Genomic DNA, 27,923 nt, shown 5'->3' on the forward strand with positions numbered 1-27,923 from the left:
GCATCTGACTACATAAACGTCACTGTTCTAGTTAAAGCCCCTTTTGTTCCCTAGGAAACACTGTGGATTACAGCTTCTTTAAGGTCCCTTGGACAATCGTGGTGAAGCCCCAAATGCATCCCGTTCCCACAGACAGGAAGTTAAGTCTAATGCTAACCTCTTTCGCCCACTGACTGGGCCTCTGCAGATAAGAGCTTTCTGCAAGAACCGTGTATTACTCTGAATACGCGTTGTCACGTCAGGTTTGGTTCTTAAAAATACTACCACCACAACTCTGACAGATCCATCGTTTCTTAAAAATGAAACGGGAGGTGGAGCACTCTGAACCTGAAGGTTTCTGGGTAACTCCACTTGGGATTGTGCATGTTTGCTGACCAGGACAGTGTTATGAGGTTGTATCTCACGTGTTTGTCCTCTTCCACAGGGATCTCAGTTCTTTTAGTGTTAGGGTATCTCATGAAGATAGATGAGTTTATAGGATGATAGCACAAGAAAAAAAATAATTATTTTATCTATAGAGTATTTTATCCACACATCAAGAACTTAAAGTTGCAGCATGCCTTGTTGAAATTCAGGCCAATAATTCTGCTAACTTGTTCTTTTTCACTTGTTTTGTCTTTTACAGCCAAGTTTCCTGCTTGTTGAAACTTAGCCACAGTTTTAGCCACACTTTAGCAAACTAAACAGTAGTAAGTTCAGTTGAGTGCAATTGCTTTTTTGTTATGTTCTCCTTCCACTTTATTATGGATTGATCTGTTTAGTTTATGGAAACCATAAAGCAAATATGATACTTTGCTTTGATTTATGAGCATGTGGGTTTGTTTTATTTGTGAGCACTAAGGTAAAAGTTTCTCGGCTATTACAACAGCATTCTTGAGAAGCTCTACTTGTTAAGCAGACCAAGACTAAAGTTGTTGCTGTATTCTAGGACCATAGTAACATTCGACAGAGTTACTATAGGATATGGCCCTCAATCTTCTCAGCATTGTGTCAGCTTAAGAAGTATTGTAACAATTGCTGTATAAATTTTCTGTTTATATGATTCAAAGTATTTCTTGTTTGTGCTGTTAAGATTTGGTTGAAGACAACGTAGCTTTCTAGGCAACCACTCAGCCTTGTTGAGATTTATTTCTTTATATGTGATGAGCCTTATTTTTATCTTAAAATCATGTCAGTCTTATTTAGGTGCTGAAATGTAGTTCTAGATACCTCCTTGGAATACTTTAATTGGGCTGTGTTCTATGAAAACATTTTTTATTTTGCTAACTTTACTCAGCTTACTGTTAGCTATTTGACATGATTTGCAAACACTGCAAATTAATGAAATTAGAGTTTCAATTTCTTTGATATACCCATACTTTTATTCTTCATCTCTTTTCTTGTAGAATTGTAGAAAGTATATTGAAAGATGACTTCCCATTTATTTAATTTTCAAATTTACATCTCTAGATCCTAACTTGACACTAACTATAACCTTAGAGTAACAAGAAAATAGCTGTGGTGTACCATGCTTTTTAAAATGTATTTTACGGTCTCAGTTATGAAGCAGTGATAATAGCTGGCTCAAAGCTACTACTGCCAGTCCGGGTAATTTGAGGGTAAAAACATTTATGGATAACTTTGATAGCAGCTTAATGTGTAACTAGCCATAAATTTATTATGTGTAATTCAGAGGGCAGATAAAGCTGTAGCATATGAAATCATGATACCAGGCCATCAAAGGTTTAATTCTTAAAATATATTAGTTTGAAGAGAGAGATTGGCATGTCTGAGTTGGTGTGCGTGCAGTTAGCTGTTACCATAGCCGCTGACTGTGCTGAAGAGCATGTGATGTTGTTTCTAGGCTTTGCGGGAACAGCGAAGTGTTTGCAAGCTGCCAGTAGCAGAGCCTCAGACAAGATGTGTGGGAGATGGTTAATGATAAGTACCATTTTTTTGTTTAGCACAGAGGCTATGCTGGAACTTAACTCATCCATCGCATCTGACAGCGGCTCAATTAACATTTTTGCTGCTTCTGTTAATAAAGCTGTGACCTATGCTTAATCTCTTTTCTCCTTTCCTTGCCCATTTCTCCTGATAGAAGAGCTTGGTATTGGGTTAGTGCCATTAGGAACAGTTGGAAAGCCAGTGCTGGTGATAGATCCTGCCGGTTTCTTTAACCCTGTGCAGGAATCAGTCACCCTCTGAACAGCTCTGCTTCCTGATTTAGGAGTTGTCAAATGATCTCTGTTAGGTTTATGTGGAGGCTGAAAATTCCCTGGTCTGAATTCAGTCTTAATCATTTTGTGTGCCAAATCCGTGACCACTGATTCCTTTTTATTACTTCGTTAAGCACCTGGTTAGATTGTGTGCTTTAGAAAGCATTTTGGTTTCTTTGTATTCCCTAGCAGAAATATGTGGGACAGACTTAAGTTTATTCTAGTTTTCTTTTTTATATACTGTTGTGCTTTGGTCTTGATAACTCTGATCTGTACCTTGTTTACCTTGAGAATTGGTAAAAGTTATTTTTGGTGGTACTTGAGATTGAAGTTGCAGGATATGGAAGCCTGAGTCCTACTTGCTTTATCATCCGTCTCAGTTGCAGAAAGTTTTGATTTCTGGGTTTGTGCCTCAGTCCGCGTAAGAGGGAATGAAGTGTGTGTGTGTTCTCTGTATCAGCATGCACATTTAAAGGAGAGCTGTGTGCAATTAACAGATAGGCGTAAGTGTGATCATTATTGCTGTGGCTGAGTATTCATACGATGATTAAAAAAAATCAAGACCATTCAGGCTTGAGAGTTTAATTTACATAACAGGATTAAAAAATGACTTGGAGGGTTACTAAGCAAATGTCCATGTGAACGTGTAGATCTGATGACAGACGGTCTTATTGTCTGTGCTTGCAAGCAGCCAATGGATAAAACACACTCCATCTTTTTGCAGTGACAACATGGTGTTTGCCTGCCAGACTGTTCCATTCTGCATAGGGGGACAATCGAATTAAAGGAAGAAAATTAGATGTAAAAGTACTTACCATGTCATCTTGTTTTTGCCCTTACTAAATGCAGACTTGACCCTTGTAGTATATGATGGTTATGCCTTATATAAATGAAACTACTGCTCTTTATTCCTGTAGGTGATCACTTGATTTAAGACCATTCCATTAGGATGAGCTGACCAAGGTGGACTGCGTGCAGCACAGTGTTTATTCAGATAGTCAAATATACACAGATTATTTAGATGCATAAATCATATTAAAATGATAAGGAAAGTAGCAAAGAATCAACCTTGCTTCTTGTTTTTAATTTGCAGCTGTTAGAATCTGATTCTGATCTGATTTTTACTGGACAAGGAATTTGAGTGGAAGTGTGGGAAGGGGGAGGGAAAAACGATGAACAGGAAGGCATGCTCCACTCCAGTGCCAGAACTCATTGCAGGATCTTAAGTTGTTTTTTCCTTAATAACATTATTTAAAGACAAATCAGCATTATGGATTTCCAGTAATAAGAGCATCACTAGAACACAGACAACACTGCTGCTAGGCTATTGCAGTCAGTTGGCAGTATGTCTAGCTCTAAAAGGAGAAAATGTAATTATATGGCAGCAGAGGCTGGCAGGGTGCCTCTTGGGGAAACAGAAGCCAGGAGAGAAAGCTGGTTACCGGATGACGATTTCAGTAGGACTAGGTGAAGTAGAAATAGCTGGAAATGGGAGAAGCTGCATAAGCAAGCTGAAGAGGTGATTTTGTTGTGGAGTGAGGACAGATCCGGGTGGAGTGGAGAGGGCAGCCGTGATGGAGGAGGGCTGCAGATGAGTTTAAAGCACACATGCAAGCTGCTTGCAGCCCTGCTCCTTTCCAACCCTTCTGTTCCCAAAGCTGCTGTGCGCCCTTTCAGAGCTTGGGGCTTAGCTTGCTCTGCTGGCTTTGCTGAGCTCTGCCTTTCTCTCTCCAGCTCCATGCTCAGTCCAGCAGACAGATTGCTGCTGGAAGGGGTAATGAGAAGAAAACCACTGGCTGTAGGAACATCTCCAGTTCCTCTGATCTACCACAGCACTTCTTCCAGGTGGTTTCCCCCCTTCCTTCTCCCTCACTGAAAATGTTTAACATCCCCTGGAAGGAATGGAATTTGTGTAGATTAAGTAGGCAAAAAGGAACAGAATTAAAACTTGACATAAGGCTTCTAGTCCTGATTCTGATTTTAGCTACATTAGTGTAAGTCTAGGCTTTATTAGGATGTTTTTGACTGACATCTGTTTAACTATTACTATTTAGCTGGTCCTATTTGAAGAAAAATACAGATGTGAGAAGACAGTGTTAGAATATTTACATAAGAACTAATTTTTTAACATTGAAATTCACACTTCGAAGTGGAGGGAGTTAGCTAGTGTTAAGTGAGAATTGTCATATAATGAAGGCTTTAGTTAGAACTGAAGTTGTACAGGACCTGAGGTGATAGCCCGAGAGTTTGAGTTTGTCATTAAACATTTTGTCTTCAACAAATATCCTTGCAGAAAGGAAATCTGCTTTAGGAAAAGGTTTGTATTATTTCTTTCCTATGTTTCCCAAACAGCTGCAGAAATAGTCATAGATGCACAGAAATACTTCCAGTGTATGTGTCACTCGCATCTGAACCAGAGACTTTCAAGCAAAATGGCTTACTCATGAGAAGATGGCAATCAAAGCACCTCCTCCATGCAGGAGGTAGCTGCTAAGCGTGCTTTTCATGATTCTCTCCTGTCAGATCTGTCCTGCAAACTATCTAATTCTGCAAATTGTTCACACAAATGTGCCTTGCTGCTGCATTTATTTTGCTAAAACTGGTGTAGCTTCCTGAGTAAGCTGTAGTTGGGTAATTAGGAAAAATTCTTATTTTCTAACCTGATGAATTCTTTGCTACAGCATGTTGTATAAACGGGAGAATTTTTGAATTTGTGCTTCTAGTAAAGCATGCACAAAGAAAAATGATGTTATAGTTACTTTTAATTACTTGCTCACATTAACTTTAGACTAGCCTCTCCCACTACAAAAAACTTTCTATGTTTGTCAAATAGCTGTGAAAGCTCAAAAGATGATCACTGTTATGTTACCAGGGTTTATTTAGAATGTATAACATCGCTCAGGAACTTCTATATTGTGGTATTTCTATTCTGTGTTTTCCTTTGTTTTTAATTCTTAAATGATCCCTCTTTTCAGATTTCAAATTATAATCTATTTCCTGGTGCATTGCTGAAGCCCCGTGAGCCATGTCAGAAGTACTTCCAGGTCAGATGCCCTTTAAAAGATTCTGCTATGCAAATATGTGACACTTTCTTCTTCTTTTTCTTCTTCTTGCCAGGCCCATATTTGTTTTAATTTTGCACTCATAAGTGAAAAAGAGCAAGCGCTTTCCTTTTAACAGTGCCTTTTTGAATGAGCTCTCTATTCAGCTTTCTAAAACCATTCTTGTAGACAATATAATGAAAACAAACATTTCCATTCAAGACAAATTAGTTGTGCACTGATTTTTTTTGTGTTTATACTGATATTCTTTATCTTTCTTCCAGCTCTGTGAGTTTTATGACATATTTGAAAAATATCAATAAAAGCCATTCCAGTAATAGTATTAATTGTATTATGATGATGCTCAGAAAATTGGAGTCTTTTTGTGTTAAGTGCATTATATTGGTGAAAGTATATTAATCTATATCTGTAGTTATGCCTCTAAACATTAGAGGTATGCAGCTGAGACTTTGTTTTTTTAAAAAAAAGTAAGCAAGCTAGAATTATTAATGAATCACTGTAACAAATCCTCTGCCTACTTAAGAGCTGTCTTGAAGCACCAAAATTTTAATAATATCCAAATTATTCTTAGTGATGATAATGTCCTAATTATTCTTAGCTCTTAGCTAGAGTACAATATTTTTTATTATCATACTTCATTTTTACTTGCCTATTACTTATCACCCTTCCTCTGCTTTAGCTGAGATATGTGACTTGTACTGGTGATTATTCCGGCTATGATGGTGGAAGCTGTTGCTCAGGTGTTTGGGGTGTGATTTTTACACCTCTGAAGTAGGGTGCTTTTTATATGGCCATAGTGACCGCATTTGGACAAACTGCAAGCATCTGCTAGCGGATGCCTCGCAGTCCATCCTGCCGGTGCGGCAGCCCAGCTCTCAGGTTTCTGGTCTGTGCTGGGGCAGTCGGGAGCACCAGGTGGGGGCCAAGGAACTGAAGAAAGGGCGCCCGTGCCTTGAGCGCCATCCCTGCTGGTCCCGGGCGGCCTGAAAGCACCTCACTGAAATGCAGAGCGCAGCGAAGTGACAGGTGGCTGCTGAGAGGGGGCCTGCAAGGCTGCGCCTGCAGCATGACATTAGCTGCTGCGGGCACGGCACGGCCAGCAGCGCTGGCGTGGGAGGGAGAGAAGGAACCAAAGATGCCAGAGGTGGGCAGTGGTCACGGATGTGCATGAGGGAGGCAAGCATGGGTGGCCGGGTACCTCACGCCCTCCTGCAGCCCATGCTGCCCGTGACGCCAGCCTTGGCCGCGCTCCTGCTCCCTGCTGTCTTGGGAGGACAGCAGATGGGAAGGTACCAAAAAGGAAGGGAAATGAAGGGTACAATCCTCTGTTCCTTCAAATCTGTATTTCTCTTTCCTTCTCTCCTTACCTGTTTCTCTTATGGCAGCTTTTATGTGTAGTTTTGAAAAAGATACTCTGCTGGTATATAATCTTTTTTGTCAAAGTGATGATATCCCTCTTCACTTTTCTCATTTGTCATGTGTCACGTTAAGCTGTAAGCTCATTTCAGGGGGACTGGTGACCTCTCCTGTGCAACACCGTCATATTTGAGATAGTCGAGTGCATGAAGGTAGTCTGAGACTTTCCAAAAGCTCTTCCTGGGGGATTCGGGCACCTAGCTTCCAAGGCGTTTGGGTGGGATCTCAGCACCTGATCCCCATAATGGTTTTTAAATCTTTTTCCATATGGAAAGCATAGTAAGTTAGGGAAACGTGTGAAGCTCTGGCATCTCCTCTGAAATTATTCAGTCTGTTCTGTCAGTTCTTGGCTTAGCTGGTTTCCTTAAAAGAAAGGATAAATTTGAAGAGCAAGATTGATATCTGAGTGCAGCAGCTCCTTTGGGATTTGAATTCATTCTCACTGAGATCTTTGGTAAAATGGTGCAACTGTTCAGTACAAGATTGGGACCTTAAAGGAACAGCTTGAGGTTCGGTTCCCAGGAACCTGAAGTCACAGGCATTGAGTTGTCAGACTGAATGAATGCAGCTTTGGGGTGGTTGCCCAATACCAAGCTGTAGTAAAGAAGACTTCTGCAAGGTCCCACTAAAGTTAAAATAAATAAATAAATAGTTTAGTAGTTGAATCACATTGGTAGTGTGGTATAGACCTATGATGACGAATGACTAATTAAACTAGTTCTGTACCAAAGTTAATGTTTGCATGAATCACTGTTGTTTGCACAAAATAAAAACACATTTTTTCTGTGTTTTATTCTTCTACGCCAACTCTACTGGTTTCTTTTTTCCAAAGAAATACTATGAAATAGATACTGCTTTGCCCTTGTACTGAGAAGCAAAATCTGTCTCACTAGGCCTTGTGGGTGCAGTCTCAAAAGATGCAGAAATATAGGAAGAGTAATGGGAAAAGATGATGATGCATCTCCTTGCTTGGCTGCACAGAGCTTTGGGCTTGGGGTTGTCACATTTCACAGGACTGGGTGGCAATGTGGTGAGTTAATCTACACTGCTGTGTAGATCATCCTTCAGCTCTCCAGCTTCTTACGGGTGTTGCAGGCTAGAAACACTCTCCAGGGCAGCTGTGCAGGTGGTGGAGATGCTTTCCCTTCCATGCAGGGTCGGAGCATTGCAGAGTACAGGTGAAGCAGAAAAAATGTCTCTTGCACCCTTGTATGGGGTTTCTGCTTCACCTTGCTGCAGAAAACACTCCCATACGAAAATTTCATATTAAGTATGGCCTGTTTTGTTTCCATGAATCTTTTGTTTTCAGTTAACAGTACTGGAAATCAAAGGTATTGTTTATTTCCCTTTTGCTAAATGCTTTAAGTACTTCAGGTACCATTTTTATTTTTAGCAGTTCATTGCACATCCAAATATAAATGCGAGACGAGGTCCCCTGCATGTTACATTACAGCGTGCCCCGATGAAGTATCATGACACTAGTGGTAAGGCAGTTGGCTTGGAGGAGGCTGTCGCCTGTAATCTCCTGGGTGGCCTTCTGGCTTCTGGGGTGACAGAGAATCAAGTTGACTGTTCTGAAACTGCACCTCCTGCAGGTGTATTCAGCATGGGTGGGTGGGTAGCAAACAGTACGTTTGTTCATCGCTTCTCTAAAAAGCAACTTCTTGTGTTTGTCTCCGCACCCAGATTTTTTAGGGCCCACTAAAAAATCTGATGTCATACCACTGAGAAAAGAGTCTTCCACTGCTTAGTGCACACTGGAATTTTTGCATTTTGTTTTTGGTCAAGACATAAAGTAAAACTCTTGGCAGGAAGAAGTGACCATAAAGCTCGAACTGAAAATTCACGTTTCAGAAATAAGCAGAGAGGCCAAACTTGCTTACAGGGAAGCGTAGGTGCTCCGGTAAGTGCTGGAGTGCAGGGCTGGGCCCTGTTACTCCCCTTAACTCTGAGCAAAGTCAGTGAAAATGGGTGCAGATCCGAATGGCGGTGCTCTGACAGGGATGGTCAGGCTCAGCGTAGGTGCTGTGCTGGAGTTTCCTGGAAAGTCCCAACTGTGGTTTTGTTGCCCCCTCACCTGGCGCAGAAGTGATGGAGCAGAGGCAGAGGAAGAAGTTGCATTTCCTTGAAGTTTTTGAATAGAAAGTGAGGCTGGGCTTCCTCTGGGGAAAAAAGACCTGTTTTAAGCCTCATAGCATCCTATATGGGGGTGTGCATGGACAACTTCTATTTTTCCTCGTGTTATTCTGTTATGTAATTTTGGATTTTCTTCAGGGTGTTTAAGCCTTTTCTTGCATTCAGGGGTCTTCTAACACTTTAATCCTGGTCTGGTAGTATCTTCCACCCTTGCGAGAGAAGACCTGCCCTTTCTTATTTGTATTTCTTCTTGTCATTTAGCCTCCTTTGTTCCTGCTCTTCCTGCCCCCTTTTGTCCCATTTCTGAGAGCAGATGGGTGCCGGCAGGGCATACTGCAGAGCCTGACGGGTGACACAGGAGCAGCATGTTGCATCTGCTCCTTTCGTCTGTGGTAGCCAGGAAGCAGATGTCTGCCCCAGGAGAGGGCACGCTCTTACTTCTTGTACCTCTTGGTACTGTTTATTGGCATGTTAAGGGACCGTTTGAACGGGGTCGGAAGAGGAGGTGGTGTCTAGTGGAAGGCTGATTTTGAGCTTTTTCTGCTGGTGCTCATGCACCAACTCGCTTTGGCACACAGCTTAGAAACGTTGCTCAGCTCCCAATGCCCTCACGTTGAGCCTCTTGAGGCTCTCGTTCAATCGTTGATCACTGTGTCAATGTTTGTGATGAATCACTCATCGAGCTTTATCGGGCAGCTTGGTAAAACATAATATATTTTGTTTCTATGTCTCCGTGTGCTTATTCTTATAATATTTTTGCTATGTGAAATGCTAGCCACAAGAGGCTGACTCAAGATAATCTGGCAGGCAGATAGCTAAGCTTTATCTAGGAAGATTATTTTTTAAGAAACTTGTCCAATGGTAACAATAGTGGCAAACCGCATACACCATGAACCAATCCACTGGTAACAAAGGACAAGAAGAAATTTCAGTCTTGTGGTGAGTTAGTTTGTTGCTGGAGAACACGGATCAGGGTAGTTGCATTTAATGAAGTAAAAATAAAAGCTTGTTTTAATTTGCTGAAACAAACTAAAATGTCGCACATAATCTGAGTGAAATCTGTAGGTAATGTATAATTCCATAAATTCTAAAGGTCAGGCAATGGGTCAAAATTATCCTGCCGGATAAATGTATTTTAACATGTGATTCAACTTCCTGGTTAACTTTAGACTTTAACTGATTCAGAAAAATATGTAAAGCAGTCATCCCATAAACCATTTTGTGTTTTTGGATTAAGCCATGTGCTTTGGTAACATTATGTTGGATCAGGTGTGACCTTGCTTGCACTGGATTTAATTGTTTTACATGAGATGTAGAAAGCACCAGTTTTTACATGTTTATTTACCTCTTTTTGTATGAGAAGTACATTACAGAATTTCTTTAAATTATGTGATGATTGTGTTTTAGAAATCTCTTCTGGCTAAAACTGAAATTGTCTGTAAGATGTTAACTGTTACCTAAGCTGACGGCTGTTGCACAGCATGCACGGGACAGTGTATCTTCTGAAGAATTTGTGGTTGGTCTACATTGTCAGACAGGTCCTTGAGGAAATGGCAGAAATGAAAATTTGTAAAATTGAGTTTAAATTCTGTTTTGAACAAATTTTAGAAGTTGTTCTAGGTGGATGGTTCAGGGAGCAAAGAAAGTACTTGGGCTGTTCAGTTTGAAATAAAATGGAATGATGGCTAGAGGTTGTAACTTTGAAAATGCATTAAAGAGGAGAGAAGACTAGCAACTGCACGTGCATATACATCTCTTTCTGAAGCGATCCTTTTTGCTCTGTGTGTTCATGGGTTTTTTTTAATTATTATTATTATTTTTTTTAAAAAGCCTGTATGTATTCTCCTGCAAATCTATACAGCAGTCTGTTCTGTCATATATCAAATACACAAGGATGCAGCACAACTCAACTGGAATGATCTGTCAACAGCTAGCTCAAATTATAGCTTTTCATTCTTGGATAAGCCCCAAACACGTTTTTATGTGCAATATAAGCAATTGGCACTATCTGAGAATTAGGAACAACAGGAAGAGTGTTTCATGTTGTGGCAGATGGGAGTGATTTATTAATTGGCCTCTAGTTTGGTTGCCAGGTGTCAAACAACAGTGACTACTACATTGTGTAAACTGAGGTGTTCATGGAGTATTTATGGAGATTAGTGGTAGCCATATTTACCTGGGAATTGCAATAAATAAGCAAGAGAAGAACAAATGATAGTTTAAAAAAAAACATTTCATCATAGACTACAAATCTGTTCTCTGAACAAACTTAATTTTTTGCAAAACGTGAGCTGTAGCTCTGACTAATTAAAGTCAGAATCTTCTCCACAAGAAGGCAAAAGAATGCTTTTATTTATCTGAAAAATATGTGCACTCTCCCCTTGGACATGCATTTTATCCTTAAGTTGGAACTTTGTGAGCTGTAAAAATAGTAAGCCATCTTCATCGCTGCAGTAGCCCTTTTTTTTAAGCTGACTGAATTGCAGCAGGATAATTTGCCAAGGCTTTTTTTTTTTTTTTCCTTCTCTCTCATGGAAATCAAATACAGTATTGTGCAATACAGTACCATGGCTAACAAAACATACAGATTGCTGCTTCTTTGGCTTTCCCTGTTTCTCTTCTTTGACTTCTGCCTCATACTGCCCCGCTTCTTCCCCCCTGCCCCCCCCCCCCCGAAAAAAGGACAAACAGCAGAGAAATTTCAGGTGTTAAGAGGCAATAGCAGCCTGGCCAGTCATGCTTAAATTTAACAATATTCAAATTCTACCTTATAGATATAGATAGATAAATAGTAATTAATAAATATAGATAAGATTAAAAAAGGAGCAACATCTGCCTGCAATCTATCAAAAAACTTGTTTCTCAGACCTTCAGCTTCCTAGCGGTGAGCACTAGAAGAGTTCTTCCCCTACTTCTCATCTGATTCAGTGGTAAAATATTAAAATTTAATGGTAGTGAGGGCAACTTATTTCTGGACTTCAAGGCATTTGCAAAGGGCACTTCTCCTATCCCCAAACCTGCCTGGCTAGAATATAGGAGCTCAGACTTGATTAAAGTGCTTCATTTATTTAGGATCAAGCTTTCTGCCTGTTTCTCAGCTTCATGGTCCTGATGATCTCTCTATGTTTTTCTGTCTCTTTTTTCACTTATTTAATAATCTGAGCTTTTGTCTATTCTCTCACCCACTTAGCTTATGGTAACTTTCCTGTTATAAAACAGTTATGTAAAGCATTGCATCCCCTTACCAAAAGCCCTACATAATATAATATATAATGAATGTGCCTCATGACTGTCTTTTTTGCTTTTCTAGTTGATTCTGGTGTGGACGCATTGGCAGTGTTTATGGCAAGCGGCAGCACGACAGACGTTGTGAATCGCAATAATCCCGCCACCCCACCGAACACCCTTAACTTGCGCTCCTCTCATAATGAACTGTTGAATGCAGAAATCAAACATACAGAGACCAAGAACAGCACTCCTCCAAAATGCAGGAAAAAATATGCACTAACTAACATTCAGACAGCCATGGGTCTTTCTGATCCAGCAGCACAGCCCCTTCTGGGGAACAGCTCTGCCAATATAAAGCTGGTGAAGAATGGAGAAAACCAGCTCAGAAAAGCCGCAGAGCAGGGACAGCAGGATCCCAATAAAAACCTCAGTTCCACTGCAGGCGTAAACATAACTTCTGAGAAGTTTGAAGGTAAAGAGCCAATCCCACAGGATTTCTCAGGCTGTGAAATATTACCCTCACAGCCAAGGAGAACCAAGAGCTTCCTAAATTACTATGCAGATCTGGAAACGTCCGCTAGAGAACTAGAACAGAGTTTTGTAGCGATGGAAGACAATTGTGCACAAAGCAACAGCCAGGCTTCTACTGTTCTTGTCAATGGAGAAGTCCTGCCCCGGAAACAAAACAAGCTGTCAAGCCCAGAGGATGGCCAAGTTGCCATGGTGTCATCAAGTCCCGAGACTAAGAAAGACCATCCTAAAACTGGGGCCAAAACAGACTGTGCACTACACAGGATTCAAAACCTCGCTCCAAGCGATGAGGACTCCAGCTGGACAACGCTGTCGCAGGACAGCGCTTCCCCAAGTTCACCTGATGAAACAGGTACAAAATAAAGGCTGCTTGTCGCCACTGTCATTCTTCTAGAAATGTGTTGCTAAATCCTTTCACCTCACAGCTGGAAAAGCTGAGACAATTTGGCAATGCTTTTGGTGGGGGAGGTGGGTTGCATCTAAACCTAAGTATTGGACTGACAACTCATCCATTGGGGAACACTTGGCAGCCTCCTTTTTGGTGTGTTTTTACTTTAGAAAAGGCACCATCGGATGCTATAGACAGGTCCTAAAAATCAGAGGTCTTAGGTTTCACTGCAAGTCCTAATGAGGTACTAAAGTAATTTCATTACTTTAACACTATCAATAATACATTAACTGTGCCTTGTGCTTGTTTGTAATTGCTCCTCTCTAGTCAAGAGGTAGGTGATATGAGAAGTACACAATGTCTGGAGATGGTAATCTCCTGCAGTTGGTCTACAGATGACAAACGCAGAAAGCTTTCTGGATAAGAAATGTTGCTTTTGAGCTCTTTAGGATTTTAACTTTAGCAAAGATTTTGTTTTCCCAGTTCAAATCTTTCTCTCTCCCTGCCTGCCTGCCTGCCCCCCCCAGCCATTTGATGATGCTCTTATACTTTTTAAAAAAGTCCTCCCAAACCCTGAGTCGTTTAATTGATATATTTTATTTTTTGTGCAGCAGTTCCCTACAGTAATTCAGAAGCTGAAATAGTGGCATCTCATGTTTTGAAAGCCTGGGCTTGTTAATTATTTGAACAGTAATTGCAACTTCTGCGCTGGCTGTTTTGTGATTTGCAACTCATCTGTATTATTTTTTTTACCTGCAGAGATCTCATTTACTCTAGTTAATGGACTTTGTCACTTTTTTTTTATATCCATGCCAGTATATAAAGATATAACTTCAGCAAAATGAGGAGAGAGGCAATCCCATTCTCGAGGGTGATGTGGGGCTGTTGCGGCATAGTACTGTTCAGAAGCCATCGTGGTCCAAGTTCACAGCTGCTTTATCTGGTTACAGCTTCCATGACAGTGTTCAGATTGTGCCTGATTATAACAATAGAGAATTTGATTCTAATAATGTGGGGGGGTCTTGTTCAATCACAGCAAGAAATTCCTAGTAGGAGACGTATAATGGATCTTTGATCTTCTTTTTGACTTTTAACAGATCTTTGCTATTAAGAGAAACATAATTTTTATGAAGTCTTGTCTTCCTGTGCACAATGAAAAAGTTGACAGTTTACTAAGGTTGCCGTTAATATTATGACGTGTGTGACATTGCTGATAACATTTTCTTCAGAAACCATCAGTAGCAGGTATTTAGATAAATTAATGCTGTTTGTTAGCCGTTTCTGTCTTTGATACTTGCCCCAGGTTTAGCAATGGAAAACTGTGGGTAGAAAATTTATGTTCAGTGAAAACTAAATAAGAATAATTCCAAGTAGTAAAATTAAACAAGAGTGGCCTAAAATGAACTAACTTTTTTTTTTTTCATAATGTGCTAAAGTTTATTTTCCAAACTACATATTACCACTGTATGAGCTCCTTCAGCACTCGGAAAGGGGGATTTTCTCAGTTGTTTTGAGGTGTTGGCAATTTTTCTTATTTAATTAACCAGTGTCAGCCAAGTTGTGGTTTGTTTGCTCTACAGAAATAAAGGGGAAGTTCCATCTGCTGAGTATGGGACTTTCCTCTTAAAAAAATAAATAATTAAAAAGACCTTCAGAGCTCACCTATCTTCTCAAGCAGAACAAAAGAACTTTGTAAAATTGTCCCCAGCCTTCACTATGTTATCAGGCAACGTACTATAAACAGACAGTTACGGAAGAGCAGTTGTCCAGGAATTCCAGAGTTCAGTTTCTGTAAGAAAAGAATTAAAAATAAACAAAAAAACCCAGGGAAAAACAAAATTGCCTTTCAAGATCAAAACAGCAGATGTGTTTCTTTCTTTTCCCCTTGGTCACTGTCAGACAAATGCAGAGCACTAAGTGGAGCATAGGACCTGTCACACTGGATTGGATCTCCAATCTTAAGATTTCTGTATATTTAAGTATTTGTGCCCTTTAGAATCCTGCAACTTAAAAACATCCAACTGTTAGGATTATTAGCTATCTTGAATTTACCTCCGCTCTGATAAAATTATATTGTTAAGCACTTCCATTTTCTTTCCAAAATAATTTGTCAATTAATACACAGAGGGGGACTAAGAAGTCAAATGTGAAGGTGTCCGGTTGCTGCAGATGCCAGGACAGCTTTTGGGCATGATAATATGGGCCTCTTTCTAGGCTCCTCTGCAGCTCCTTCTGCGAGACAGAACAGGGAGGCGCAAAGAGCAGTGCTGCTATTGCAGAAATAGCAAAAATGTCAACAATTTATGGAAATGTCTCCAGACATCCAGTTTTGGGCAAGTTTTCTAAGTGTGCTCAGGGGCTTCAGTGTTTCTGTAGATTTGAGCAGTCTGTCTGTTGTCCCTAGGTAAGTTCATATATCACATCTCAAAGGGATTCTGAAGGGTAATAAAATAAGAAGCGAGGTAGAAGTTGAGTAAGTGAATTGAACTTGCTTTTTTGGGGCAGAGTCAAGAACAGTTCAGTGTGCTTTGCATTGTAATCACCTGTGCCTTTTCCATCCCCTTCTCAGGAATTGCTTAAGTTACTGTGGTGGTGTCGATCTGCAAGCGTTCACCTCTCTCCATGATAAGTTAAGCTAGAGGAGTTATGATTTGCCAGCCAGGGCTCCCCACAGCTGGTGCATCAGGTTGGGAGAAGAGGGTGGTATATGCTCTTGGCAGCTTAATGCTCTCTAACCCTTTGTGCTTATGCTTCGGTAATAAATGTTAGAGAGCAAAGGAAGAGAGGCATCAAGGAGAAAAAGCTGCAAAAGCAGACAGCAGAAATATGGCTTCTGGGAAGGAAACAAAAGTACAGTTTGAAGAACAGTTAATTCATTAAAGAATGTGGTATCTGGCAGATACCTAGAGAGTTATTAATGTCCAACCCAGATTTTATATTTAGCATTTTGGTATACACAAGAATACTACAGAAATAGCTTTTTCTTTGCCTGAGAGAAGACTGTTGAAAATCAAATTACAGTATACTTCTTTCCTGTCTTCTGAATTGTTTTGTCTTCCTGGTCTGTCTGTTAACACAATTCATTATTCAAATCCTGGGTAATTGAATGATTTTTTTTTAAAGGAGATACATAATTCAAAGACCTTGAAGATACAAAAATATTTCAGTACTTCCTCTTAAGCTTAATTGTGTGCATGGGGGATGGGACATTATTTAGACAAAAATCCTCTTGAACTCTTCTTAAGGCAGGATACTTTTATCTGTGGTCTAATGAAAAGGTGATTTCAAGAGACGTAACTCTTTTGCTGAATTAGGATGCAACATAAGGCAGCCCAGTTTAGAGAAGCAAAACAATTTCTGGTCAACAACCTGCTGGATAGTATGCAGATATTAATGTTGTTGATTAATAATGCTGCTGTTAAGCAAATGTAAGAGAGTCCATTAATAACTGGAGCAGAGAACACCACAAGCACAGTGGGTGTGAGAGTTCTGTCCTGAGGAAGCTCTTCTCTCCTCCAGAGAAATTATTCAGACTCCCTGCTTAGCAAGAACATTGACTTCAGAGATTTCTATCAGGACTTGTAGCATTAACAGGGGCTTTCTAACCTTATTAGTGAAGTTCCATGCTCAAAGAAAGAAAGCGGCCAGGCTGATTTGAGAGGCTGAAAACAATTAGAGACAGTAAAGCAATAGGTTGTCATCAAAATGCTTAGCACAGGCTGAGCCCTCATGGGTTCAAGGCAGGCAGCTACTCAGCCATTCCTGGTGCCAGGTCGGGGCTCCCCACTGGAGTTCATCCGTGCTCAGCACCACGCGCAGCTCCTGCGGGCACAGCCGACACCACCACGTTCTCTCTTCTAGACCTTGGATCTCACCTTCCTCAGGACCTACCTCGTGTGTCCGGCTGAGTCTGCTGTAATTCAGAGAGCATGTTTTGTATAACCAGAGAACAGCTACAGATGGCTTCAAAATTGCAAATGGCATAAAGCTATTTTTAAATCATAGGGAGCTGCTCCTTCCCCTGTCCCCAGAAAACTTCCTTTAGCCTGGTTTTCAAAGAAAACACAGCTGATGTGACTACACCATCTACCTATTATTTTCTTCTTTGTCCCTACTTATTTGTAAGTCATGGGCCAGTCCCACCAAAATTTGGCAGATAAAGTCTCAAGCAACAGGAGGCAGCACACGCCCTGGAGCCCAGACTTAGAGGATGAGGATGGTGATAGTGCCAAACAGAGCCTTGCTTCCAAGCTGCAGTCTGACTCTGTAAAAGGCAGTCTGAAGGAGACTGCCCTTGGCACTACCTCAGTGGTGAGAGCTGCGTGTGGCCATGAAGGAGGTCTTTTCCCGTCAGTCCTCCCCTCTGGGCAGCCTGCTGTGTTGCAGGCATCACCCGCTCCTGGTGTGGCATCTGGGGGAGGGTTCCCCAGCAGTGCAGGAAGATAGAAGGTTACTGGGGGAGCAGCTTGCCCTTGGAGACCTCCACGGTGCCCCAGCAAATCGGTTCCTGCAAGCAGAGATGCAAATCGAGAGGAAATCGGGCTGTGTTAGTTTAGCTGCTCATGGAAGTGCTTGTTGGGGATGTTCACCTTCATTAGCTGCACGGTCTAAGGGAGAAAGAGAGCACAGAGCGAATCGAAGCACAGACCTGTTGACGGTATTGCTAATTAAAAGATCAAGTTGTTGAAGTATTTTCTTTTTGAAGCTGCTTTTGGATGAAACTTATCAGAATGGCTGTAGAAGGCAGGTGCATTTGCTAGACTTTGTACTGTCTGAAGAACAGTTTCAGTGCAAAATTATCCCTCCTTAGTAAAGTGCAGCTCTTTAATAATCTCCAGTGAACTTGGAATGAGAATTTGCTGGAAAAAAAAAAGAATTCCATTTACCTTAGAGCCCCCCAGAAAACCTGGAATTTGCTTCTGTTTCCTGTTCTATCTTAATTGAACCTTTCCAAAAATTGGAAAGGAGAGCAAGAACCCCCACTCCAGAGCAGAGAGTAGTCCCATGATGAGGAAGCTGCCTGGGATGTGGGAAACAACCAGCTAGAGAGCTGCTGGCTTTCCCACTCTGAGGCTATCGCCTTCCCTGCTCACTTCAGAGCTTCCCCAGACTGAGCAGGGACAGCCTCGGCCTCATCCTCCTCCCTGGCTTACCAGCCTTTGGCTTACAGTGCGTTGTTTCTCCCTGGCTGAAAATATGAATCAAAGAGGTGTCAAAAGTGCAAGTTTCCTCTTTTCAGGTAGTTCTGTATGTGACAACACTATACCAAATGCATTTCTGCCAGTGTTCTCTGAGCAAATCCAGGACTTCAGTTTAATAGCTGGTTACAAATAACCAAATTCAATGCAGTGCAGAAATGACAGCAATGAGACTGGCCCTTGGGGATCAGGAGTTTGAATCTTGTAAATAGAGCCTGGTATTCTGAAATAGTACATCTGGATAGGATAGCCCTCTAATACAATAAAAATTATAGCAAATCATGAACTGATCAGAAAGATTTATGCCAATGGTCAGTTCAGCCTCTGATTTTTAACCAGCATCTTTGGCAAAATTAAAACGAATGTCCTTTAAAAGCTCAATTTTTTTCCTTTGCAATACCTATATCTGATATAGACAGCAAGCATGTTCTTTACAGCAGAATGTTTCCTGTATTCCGGAGTACAAAAAAAGATTTATGGGAGTAGAAATACATTCAATTACATTGTGGATAAACACAAGTCCTGTAGTATTAGAGAACAGAATATGTTACCATCTAAACAATTGTAGGACTTCCAGGTAAACATCCAGTTTTCACTGATTTCCAGGAATAAGAGGCTCTAGTTCATACCCACCATGCCTCCTGATGGCATGCTGACTTCTAATACTGACCTGTCTTTTTTATCCTGCATGTTACTGATAACCATGAATCAAGAATGGTGCATGCTTTATAGTCTCAGAATTGAGTTGACCATAGGCTTACTACTTACCAAATAGTAAAGGTGACTGTTGTGCATATCCCCAGTATTTGTATAGGTAATAACATTTCTGTATGTGGAGTAACTAATTCCATGTTTATCTGCCTTTTCGCTACCCCTTTAAGAGGCATAGGTAAGGGTGGGGAAGGAAAAATAAACCACTTTAAAAGAAGTAAAACCTAGAAGACCACATGGTTATTTACAAAACATTCACAGTAATGATTAGCATTCAGGGTCTACTGGTAGAAGACCATAATATAAATTGAACTTGATAGTGATCAGCATGCACTGAAAGATGACTCTGAATACACGCTACTGCTATCAGTTATACAGGGAACCCACTTGCTACTTTTGGGAAGTGTGTGGTCAGGTCGGTTTTACGCTGCAATTCTCAGTGGAGCTATCTAAATTCATATCTGAGTACTTAGATATCTAAGTACTCTGGCTTGAAACCCGAAGTTTCAATCATAAAGAAGGGTGATCAGCAGCCTTTTGAATTAGGACACTTAGCAAAAATAGGTATATAAAGATGAACTAATGTGCTTAAATTCAAGAGTCATAGGATAGACGGTTTGACACAATAGCGATAAGCATCTTCTCCCATACTCTTGTTTGCAAGACCCAGGATTTGAGAGTATAGAAGGGGCTTTCCAGGACATGTTGTACAGTCACGTGTAGTTTCATACTTACTGTTTACCAAAAAGATGAAGAATGCTTTATTTCATCAGAGCCATTTATTTTCCTCCTCAGGCAGGGCTTGGTTCAGTTGTCTAAATCTAGGAGTCTAGTGCCTCTTGAGATGCCTGGTGGTATCCAAGACAAGCACACAGGGTAGCAGATGCGAGACAAGAACTAGGACTTGCTTTCTGGAGCAGCAGCTGCAGGCTAAGCAGGACACATATCAGATACCACTAGAAACACGAATTAACTGACTGAATTGAACCTGCAACATTTATCCTGCAGTGTAGAAGTTAAATTTTTTCCTTTTCAGGGTCTGGCTATATTTTAAAAATCACTTTTTAGTAATCTCAACTACACTGTGCCTAAAGGATCTAGAGTGTTTTGTCATATTCTTTCAAAACACACAGTTTTCTCCCAGCTTGACACTTCTGGCTGGATGCTCCAGGGCCAGGGGAGACTGAGTTCCCTTCATCAGAAAAGACAGTTGCCTTCTAGTGGTTGTGCATTGACTACTGGAGCATCTCTACGCCTAGCTCAGTGCTTTGGCTAAAATAATGTTATATGTGGACCTATACTAATTGACATAGCTTCATGACTTTTGATGTTATCCTAGCTGAGCTTCTGTCCAGCTATGATGGAAATTTAATAAGCAGGCTTGTTTTGCCCTTGATGTTGCATTTCTTGCTTGGTGCTTGTCTTTTTAGGGACCCTTTACTTGCTAGTGTGGTAAAGCACACAGTTCCTAATTTAGACCAAATCAGACCACTGCTTTTTGTAAGTGCAGTGCTATGATTTTGAGTGCTTTAAAATGAATGTGTTCTATACAGTAAACTATATAGTTGTGGACTAAACTAATGCCTGCAGGCCATTTGCTGGAACATGTAGCATACGTGAGGGGGAAAGGTGAAAGGGAAAGGTGGGTGCCACGCAGGGAGCAGAGGTTATGGCAAGACAACATGGGAAAGTGCATGCTGGCACTGTGCTGCCACCAGGGTGGAGGCTATAGAGTAGTTCGCAAGATCTGCAGAACACCAAAAGTTTTCCCTAGCCTCGTAAGGTAGCTTATATTGTTGTGTAATGTAGCTTACTTACATTATATATTTAAGAGATATTAAGACTTACCTTTTATATAGGGCTCACTGTGTGTTATTAAAGTGTGGGAAACTGTTCTGAGCATTTGTAGGGAGAATTCAAGTTCTGGAAATGGTGAATAGCTAAACAATTTCTCTTACTTAAATTGACAAACTGTTTTTGGAAACTTTTCAAGCTTTTATTGTTTCAGGGATGCACAAGTGTAATTCCAGATCCAGCATGTCCTCCTTAAGCTTGAATATCTTTTGTTGAAAAATCTGTTCAGTGCCTTGGATTGTGCATCTTCAGTTCTGTTTGGAGACCAAGGAATGAGTTCAGTTTCAAACAAACACATGAACAAGCAAAGAGGAAGGGAAAACAATCCAAAGAAGAAAAACCAGAGTACATAATAGGAAAAAATCAGGATCCTTCTGTAAGAAATGTGTCTGATAGCTCTTTTAGAGGGATGTTAAGGAGGGAAGATACACAGGAGAAAATCCACCATTAACTAGTTATCTGACTACCCTCCCTCCTAAAAAAAATGAAAAATTTTAAAAAAAATAAATAATCCAGTTCATAAAACTATGAAAGTGATAAATTATGACCAAAATTGATCCAGCAAACCTCTGCCTCAGCACTTCTGGATGGTGCATAGAACTCTGGCCAAATTTCAGTCCACCTGATTGATGCTTTAGAAGGGGATGTAGAAATCTCTAGGGAAGGGAAGGAAAAATCACTGTTACCTTTGAAGGACTCTTAACCTTTGGACCACTGGCCCTTAGGGCAAATTGAATATTTAAGAGTATTTGAAAAGTAGATAGTAGAATCTGGTAGTTCTGTATGCTGACTGTGAGCTCCAGAGCTCTTTTCAGGCTCACTAAATGCTGGATTGCCTTCTCTCATGCTCCTGTCCCTCAGCTATGGTAGGTGTGATAAAGAAACAGTATTGCCACTCAGCAGAATAAGTCTCTCTTGTCATTACAGCAGCCCCTGAATGTTTGATGGATCACACAATTGATTAGCTAGCAGTGATTCGTCTAGGGATGCAACACCTAGGGATGACCGATACAGTTTTGGGAGTGGTGCTGAGAAGTAATTCCTACCTCTTTGTGGCTAAAGTCTGAGCTGAGGAGAAAGCTGAGGAAGAGACAGACCAATTCTTGGCTGGTGAGGAAAGTAGAAAAGGATAGGAAGAAGGGAAGGTGACCTGGAGGCTGTGGAGGGAAAGGGACCCACTGGAGGAGGAAGCAAAAGGAGAATAACTGCAATGTCTAGATAAATGGCACAAATTGGGGGGAAGCTGGTATAAGATGAAGCTTGAAGCAAACAGGGATGCTGTTAATCAGCAGGTTAGGCAAATGTGACTAGCACAGAGAGAGTGACAAAAAATAGGGTGGTCTAGGAATGAGAATAAAGCACCAAAAATTACTATTGGGGAATTTACACCATAGGTTTATCTGTGACACTTGAGAAATCTTAAAAATGTGTCCTTCTGTTTTGGGGTTTTTCGTTTTTTTTTTTTTTTTTTTTAGTTTTTTTTAGTTTTTTTTAGTTTTTTTTCTTCACTGATCACAGTGATCTCTAGGGCATTTGAGTGAGTGGACAAGTCTAGAGCCATTTCACAGAGTTTGAAACTCACTGCAAGGTTGATTATGTTTGTTCTGTTCCCCTATTGTCTGCCAATGTCTGTGAAAACCCAGTGTTCATGGAAGATGGCACTCTGCGGTCAGTTATTCTGTTGAAGATTGTTCAGGAAGATTGTTGATATTCTTTCCTGTTGTTTTCCATGTGCTTGAGATTGGGATGTTTTATACGGAAGTTCTGAAAACTTAGAGCAGGCAAAAGCAGAGGAGCTTTGGATAAAAATTATTTAATGATGAAGTATCTTTAAGAAGAAGATCAAATCCTGTCTCAGGACTGGATTCAGACCCTGGATTGGGTTCAGAAGGAGGTGGCTGTGCTGTGAGGGAACAGATCTAATTCTCCCTGCATCCTTGTCCTCATAAATTCATACCTGTAGGTATTTCTTTTGGTCACTCCAAGTTAGTGGCTCCTTTAGACCCTGATGTCTTAGCACGCCAGTTCCTTATCTGATTAACTCTCACGCAGATCAGCTTTAGCTGACTGAAGTTTAGTTGTACTTTAGTTAAGCACAGGAGGTTAGCTGAATCAGGCTCGTGAGTCCCCAGGATCACAACTGTACTATGGCTAGCTGTGGTGTTAGAGGCACAGAAACCTACAGTATGGACCACCAAGAGGTGGAGTAGATAGTTGTGCAGGAAGTCCTGGGTTCATTGCTGCTCCATCTAGAGAAGACGGGCAGATGGACCGAGCCATCGCCGTGGAGCTCTGTTGTGGGAGACAGTTTTGTACGAGGGGATGTGGCGCGCAGCCGAGGAACTTGCTCTGAACTCAGTCCTCCCTTTGGAGTGGATCTTTGGTCCCTGCCTTAAGGGACATGAAGTCTTTTTTTAAGCAATCCCATGAAGCACATGTATTTGCCATTAAGAGTTAATTGCTTGATTTTGAGATGTATGGAGCCTCTGGGTGCTCAGCATTAGGCCGTAAATGTCCAATACGAGGATACCGCAGAGCTCAAGATAATGACATTAGTTGGGTTTCCTGTAGTGTCTGAGATCTGGATTTCTAAAGGCAGCAGTGCATATCCTTCTGTTTGTGTGTTAGATCTATTCATGCTACTTCAACCGTGAGAAATCCTGGGGAGGGGGAAGAACAACCCCACACCTGAAGCATATATTTTTGCTCTATGCGCATAGCATCTCAGGGCACTTGAAACTTGAATCTATTTTTATGGAGTATTGTGTTATGGGGATTTTTTTCTACCCACCATTTGTTTTGTGGTTCATTTTATATGTATATCATTTGATATTCTGGACTGATTTATTACCTAAAATGATTTTCAAGTGAAAGCCTTGAACTATTCAGTCATGAAAGTATGTCTTAATGAAACTATTTTTTTTCCTTAACAGTGACATAATGTAGTATTAACTAAACTCATTTTTCCTATTTTCTTTTTTAATTGCTTTTGGATTGAGATACTGCAGGGATAAATTTAAAAATGAAACACTTCTTAACTTAGTTGCAGCACACTGACAGATACATATGCTAGCACTGTCATAATGGAAGAGCGGATAAGAGTTGTAGCTCTGTAAAGTGGGTTTCTTGTTTGTGCATAACTGACCATTGCAGGATTAAAAAAAAATCTACTTTGAATCTAAGGTTATGGTTTCTTTCACTTTTTAGAGGCAGATTTTTGGCTCTTTCCTGAACCTGAGAAGTTTTCAGTAAGGGAACAAAAAAACCCTTCCCAACCAGAATGAGCAATTCAAGATTGTCCAAATTAGTTTTTAAATTAGAATATATTCCCATTCAGTCTTTAATTTAATTTTGCTTCTACTCTGCAAGAAAGAAAAAGTCAGTTACCCCAGTCATTTTGGCTGACATGGTTCTTGGCTTTGCTTAAATTATTGATTATAGCAAGGGGAGGGACTTTCTGATGAGAACAGCGCTCTCACTAATAGAAGCCTTTCACTAAATCAATTTCTACCATTGCTGCAGTGCACCTTTAGGGAGTTGAAGGTTAGCAGCCTTAAGAAGAATTTTGTCTTCAAAGAGTGGATCTTTGCCATACGTTTTTCTAAACCTTTTCTTTTCATGCTAATATAGGCAGCTAAGAAGAAAACAGATATATTTACAGGGGCTGATTTGCAGGGTGAGAGGCTGTTCTGGTCCAAAGTTGAGCTGATTAAATCTTTATGTGAGGGATAACTAAAGGCTTGTGGGCTGAAAGTACTGTTTCAAAAGCTTGTTTCCTGAGCAGAATCAGTCGGAAAATACATCAATGTCTTGCGAGCTGGAATCACTTCAGTAGCGAATGCACTGTATGCACACACTGCTCTAATTCCTTTATAGCAATCTCTCTCATTTTTTTACTGGCTTATTAGAAAAGACAGGCATTTATATGATCAACATGTGGTGTTTCTTCTATTATATCTACCAGCAATTGAATAGGGGTGGCTTTTCTTTTCTCCCACCCAAAGCACCGTTTCTTGTTAGACTAATTAAGTAAGCGTCTGTTTAAACATAGCAGTGTATTTTCCCTATTTGATTTGGACACTGATTTGGAAATGCTACACTGAAGGAGAGTATGAAGCTGTTAGGACATACATATAGCAAACTTAGAGGATGCTGGTAGCAGATCAGTACACGTTGAACTGTATGGGAGCATCTAGTAACTGTAAGTAACGCTTTCTTTTCTACTGTACTTTTTCGTAGCTCTATTGGTTGGTAATGTCATTTTAGCTGTGAATATCAAATACAATTGTTTTATCTGTTAATAACGGTTTTGCTCAGTTGAAGATTAGCTGGTAGCTGACAAAGCTTGAGCTGGGGAGTAAATACTATATATGTGTATTTCTGTGTGCTCGTCATTTAAATGGTGAACTGGCAAGTGATATTTTAGACTTGTGATCCACAGAGCTTAAAGGTTTTTTACATAGGTTTAAAATCCATTATGAACAGGACTTCTGTTTTCTACTTCCCATGTCACTAATTCCTCTCCTGGGACCTCTTTATTTAATGCAGTCAAGGAAAAAAAAAAAGTCTGTCTAGATAATGTGAGAGTGGTACCCCTAGTCATGCCCTAAAGTTCAAGGTAAAGTGACTTTTGAGATACTGAGTGAGGTTTTGGGGGTCAGAAATATGAGGCATTTCATTGGCAGTATTCGATCACTACCTGTCAAAGAATGTTGATGAACATCTTGGAATTTTTTTCTGTGCATTTTTAATGAACAAAACAGCAGCTTTGCAACTCCTAAATCAATCAGCATGACTAGAACAGAGAACAAACTTTTGTCAGAAAGCTAATGCACACAGAACCTGACTATAAGCAACTTTTTGTCTTCGTTTGTGGAACTGAAATTAAATAGTGTAATTGCACTTACTCCTTCCAAAAGCAAACTAGTAATAAGGGATAGTGCTCTCATTGGGTTTTTGTAAAATTATTTGAAATTTTGTAGAACAATTTCTTCTTTTGCAAGCACGTTCTGTCATGTTCTGCCACAGCAGACTTTCAAGATAAGACTTGGTGTTGAACACAAACTACTTCATTTTCTTCAGCACTTAACTAAACCAGAATAATTACTTTCCCTTTTTTATCCTTGGTGTCTGTCAGCAGATTGGCTAAGGAACTTTGTAGTCTCCTGACTATTTAAATTTCCCTTGGTTAATTGTGCTCAAACATAACCAACACTTTTTGACAAAGAGATCAGAAGAGTAGAAAGAAAATGTAAGAAAAATAGAGATTTTAGGGCTAAGCTTCCACTGGGAGAGAATAGGAAGTTTGGGGGGTTTTCCTGTGGGATTGTGTTTTCTGCTAAAATGCGTGTGTTGGGCTTTGTAAAATTATATTCAGGATACCTATAGGAAATAAGTCCCTTATGCAACTATCAAAAGGAATGCATAATTATTAATAGAAAACCTTTTTTCTACAGGTCTCTTGTTTTCATATCATATGTGGAATCTCACTTTTGCGACTATACTCCTGATTGCTGTACTTTAAATATACCAAGAGTAGCTTTTTATGGAAAGTTCCTCTTTTAGATTACTTCTTGAGGAGATTGCAGTTTCTTAAAAATGCTTTTTAGGGAGTCAAGAGACATGCAATTACCCATTCTTTCTTCCTGTCAGTGACTTCTGTCCACATCCACTTTATTATTTCTAATTTTAAGGACCTGATTCAGAAAGTAGCAGTCCAGAGTGCTTGGCACTTCTCAGAGGAAGCCTGCCTTTTGAGGATGCTCAGGTGTCTCTAACTTGAGAGTTATTCTTAATCTGTGACAAGTTTCACAAGTAACAGCACAACATAGATTGATGAGCTTCAACTTGGAAGGAATAGTGGTTTCCCTCGGATGATACCAAGTGATGGATTACCTCTAACATCTCTCTGCCAGGAAAAGGAAAAGGAGATAGGTAGAGATGCCATATACATGTTTGACCAGCATGTTAGATTTACTGCTTCCAAAATCTTTTAGTGTCAGAATAATACTTATTTGACAGTGTATATATATATATATATATAAAAAAAAAAAATTACCTCTGATTTCAAAGTTGTGCTCCCTGCAGACCACACTTAAAATACACTGGTAATAGTAATTGCTGGTTGTATTTTTTTAACCTCTCTTTTTGTGTATTCAGTTATACAGCAGAATCTTTACTGAAGGAAGATGCCTAGTGTTTGCAAAGCAGATCTGTTATGTTTTCCTTAGCTAGACTGCCACCTCTGTAGGCAGGGCAAACGTACAGTCTGACTGCCCTGTAGGCAGAAATGCTCTTCAGAAGGGGAGGGGAGCGACTTTTCAAAGCTTGCTCTTTTCAGTATTAACATATTTATTTTGCATCCTTTCTTTGGTTACTAAAGTATGCTTACAGATACCATGCATTTATAAAGGCTACTTGTTAGTACCAATGAATAAGAATAAATGTTTCAATTTCCATGAAGAAACCAATCAAAAACAAAATGAAAACCAGAACTGTAGGCTTTTTCTTGAGTCAAGTACACCTTGCCCCTCAATAGTAGTTTAAAAATAATGTCTCTTGAAAAACAAGAATCAATTTTAGGTCATTATTTGTCTTTTGGGGTTTAGATTTGATTCTAATTGTATTTTTTCAGCTTTTTTTTTGGCAGACATGGGGGTTCAGCACTTGTGAGGATTCTCTGGGTTTTGGTGAGATTTTTATTTTTTAAGAGCAAGCTGAGATTTTCACATGATTCCGGTAGTTGAGGCTTTAAAAGAGACCAAATATCACAAGAGGCAAAGAGATAAAATTGTAAAAAAAAAATGCTGAAACTAAAAATTCACTGGAGTAACTTTTCTCTTTATGGTAATTTATTGTTTTAAAAGTAATCATTTTGAAAGAAGTGAGCCTTGCAGTTTTAATTCTGCAGTGATGAACAGACTTAATAGCTTATTTGGTAAGGCACTAAGGATCTTTAGTGGGACATACATTGTTATTTTATGACTTGCTCAGGGGCACGGTGGTGGTCAAAGTTTAGGAGAGAGAGAAAACTCTTTCTACTTTCTCCTTCTGACAAAACTGTCACAAAAGGGTCAGTTTACAGACCACCAGACCAGGTTATTTTGACCTAGCTATTTTTCTTTTGGTTTATCACTTTACGGATGCTACGTCAGGGTTGTATGTTGTGCTGCTGCAGTGTTATCTGGGCTAATTCTGTTTT

At 40.1% G+C, this 27,923-nt stretch overlaps 1 protein-coding gene across 3 annotated transcripts in view; it reads left to right on the forward strand.

The window, feature by feature from the left end:
• Positions 1-27,923, forward strand: part of APBB2 (amyloid beta precursor protein binding family B member 2) — a 204,249-nt gene that overhangs the window by 89,373 nt on the left and 86,953 nt on the right. For all 3 annotated transcript variants that reach the window (XM_067298115.1, XM_067298117.1, XM_067298116.1), the window contains 2 exons: positions 5,174-5,242; positions 12,123-12,923. In XM_067298115.1, coding sequence (XP_067154216.1) covers positions 5,224-5,242; positions 12,123-12,923 — 820 coding nt within the window. In that variant the 5' untranslated portion in view covers positions 5,174-5,223. The remainder of the gene's footprint in view (positions 1-5,173; positions 5,243-12,122; positions 12,924-27,923) is intronic.

The sequence above is a fragment of the Apteryx mantelli genome, chromosome 5 (genome assembly GCF_036417845.1).
Source record: "Apteryx mantelli isolate bAptMan1 chromosome 5, bAptMan1.hap1, whole genome shotgun sequence".
Classification (NCBI taxonomy): domain Eukaryota; kingdom Metazoa; phylum Chordata; class Aves; order Apterygiformes; family Apterygidae; genus Apteryx; species Apteryx mantelli.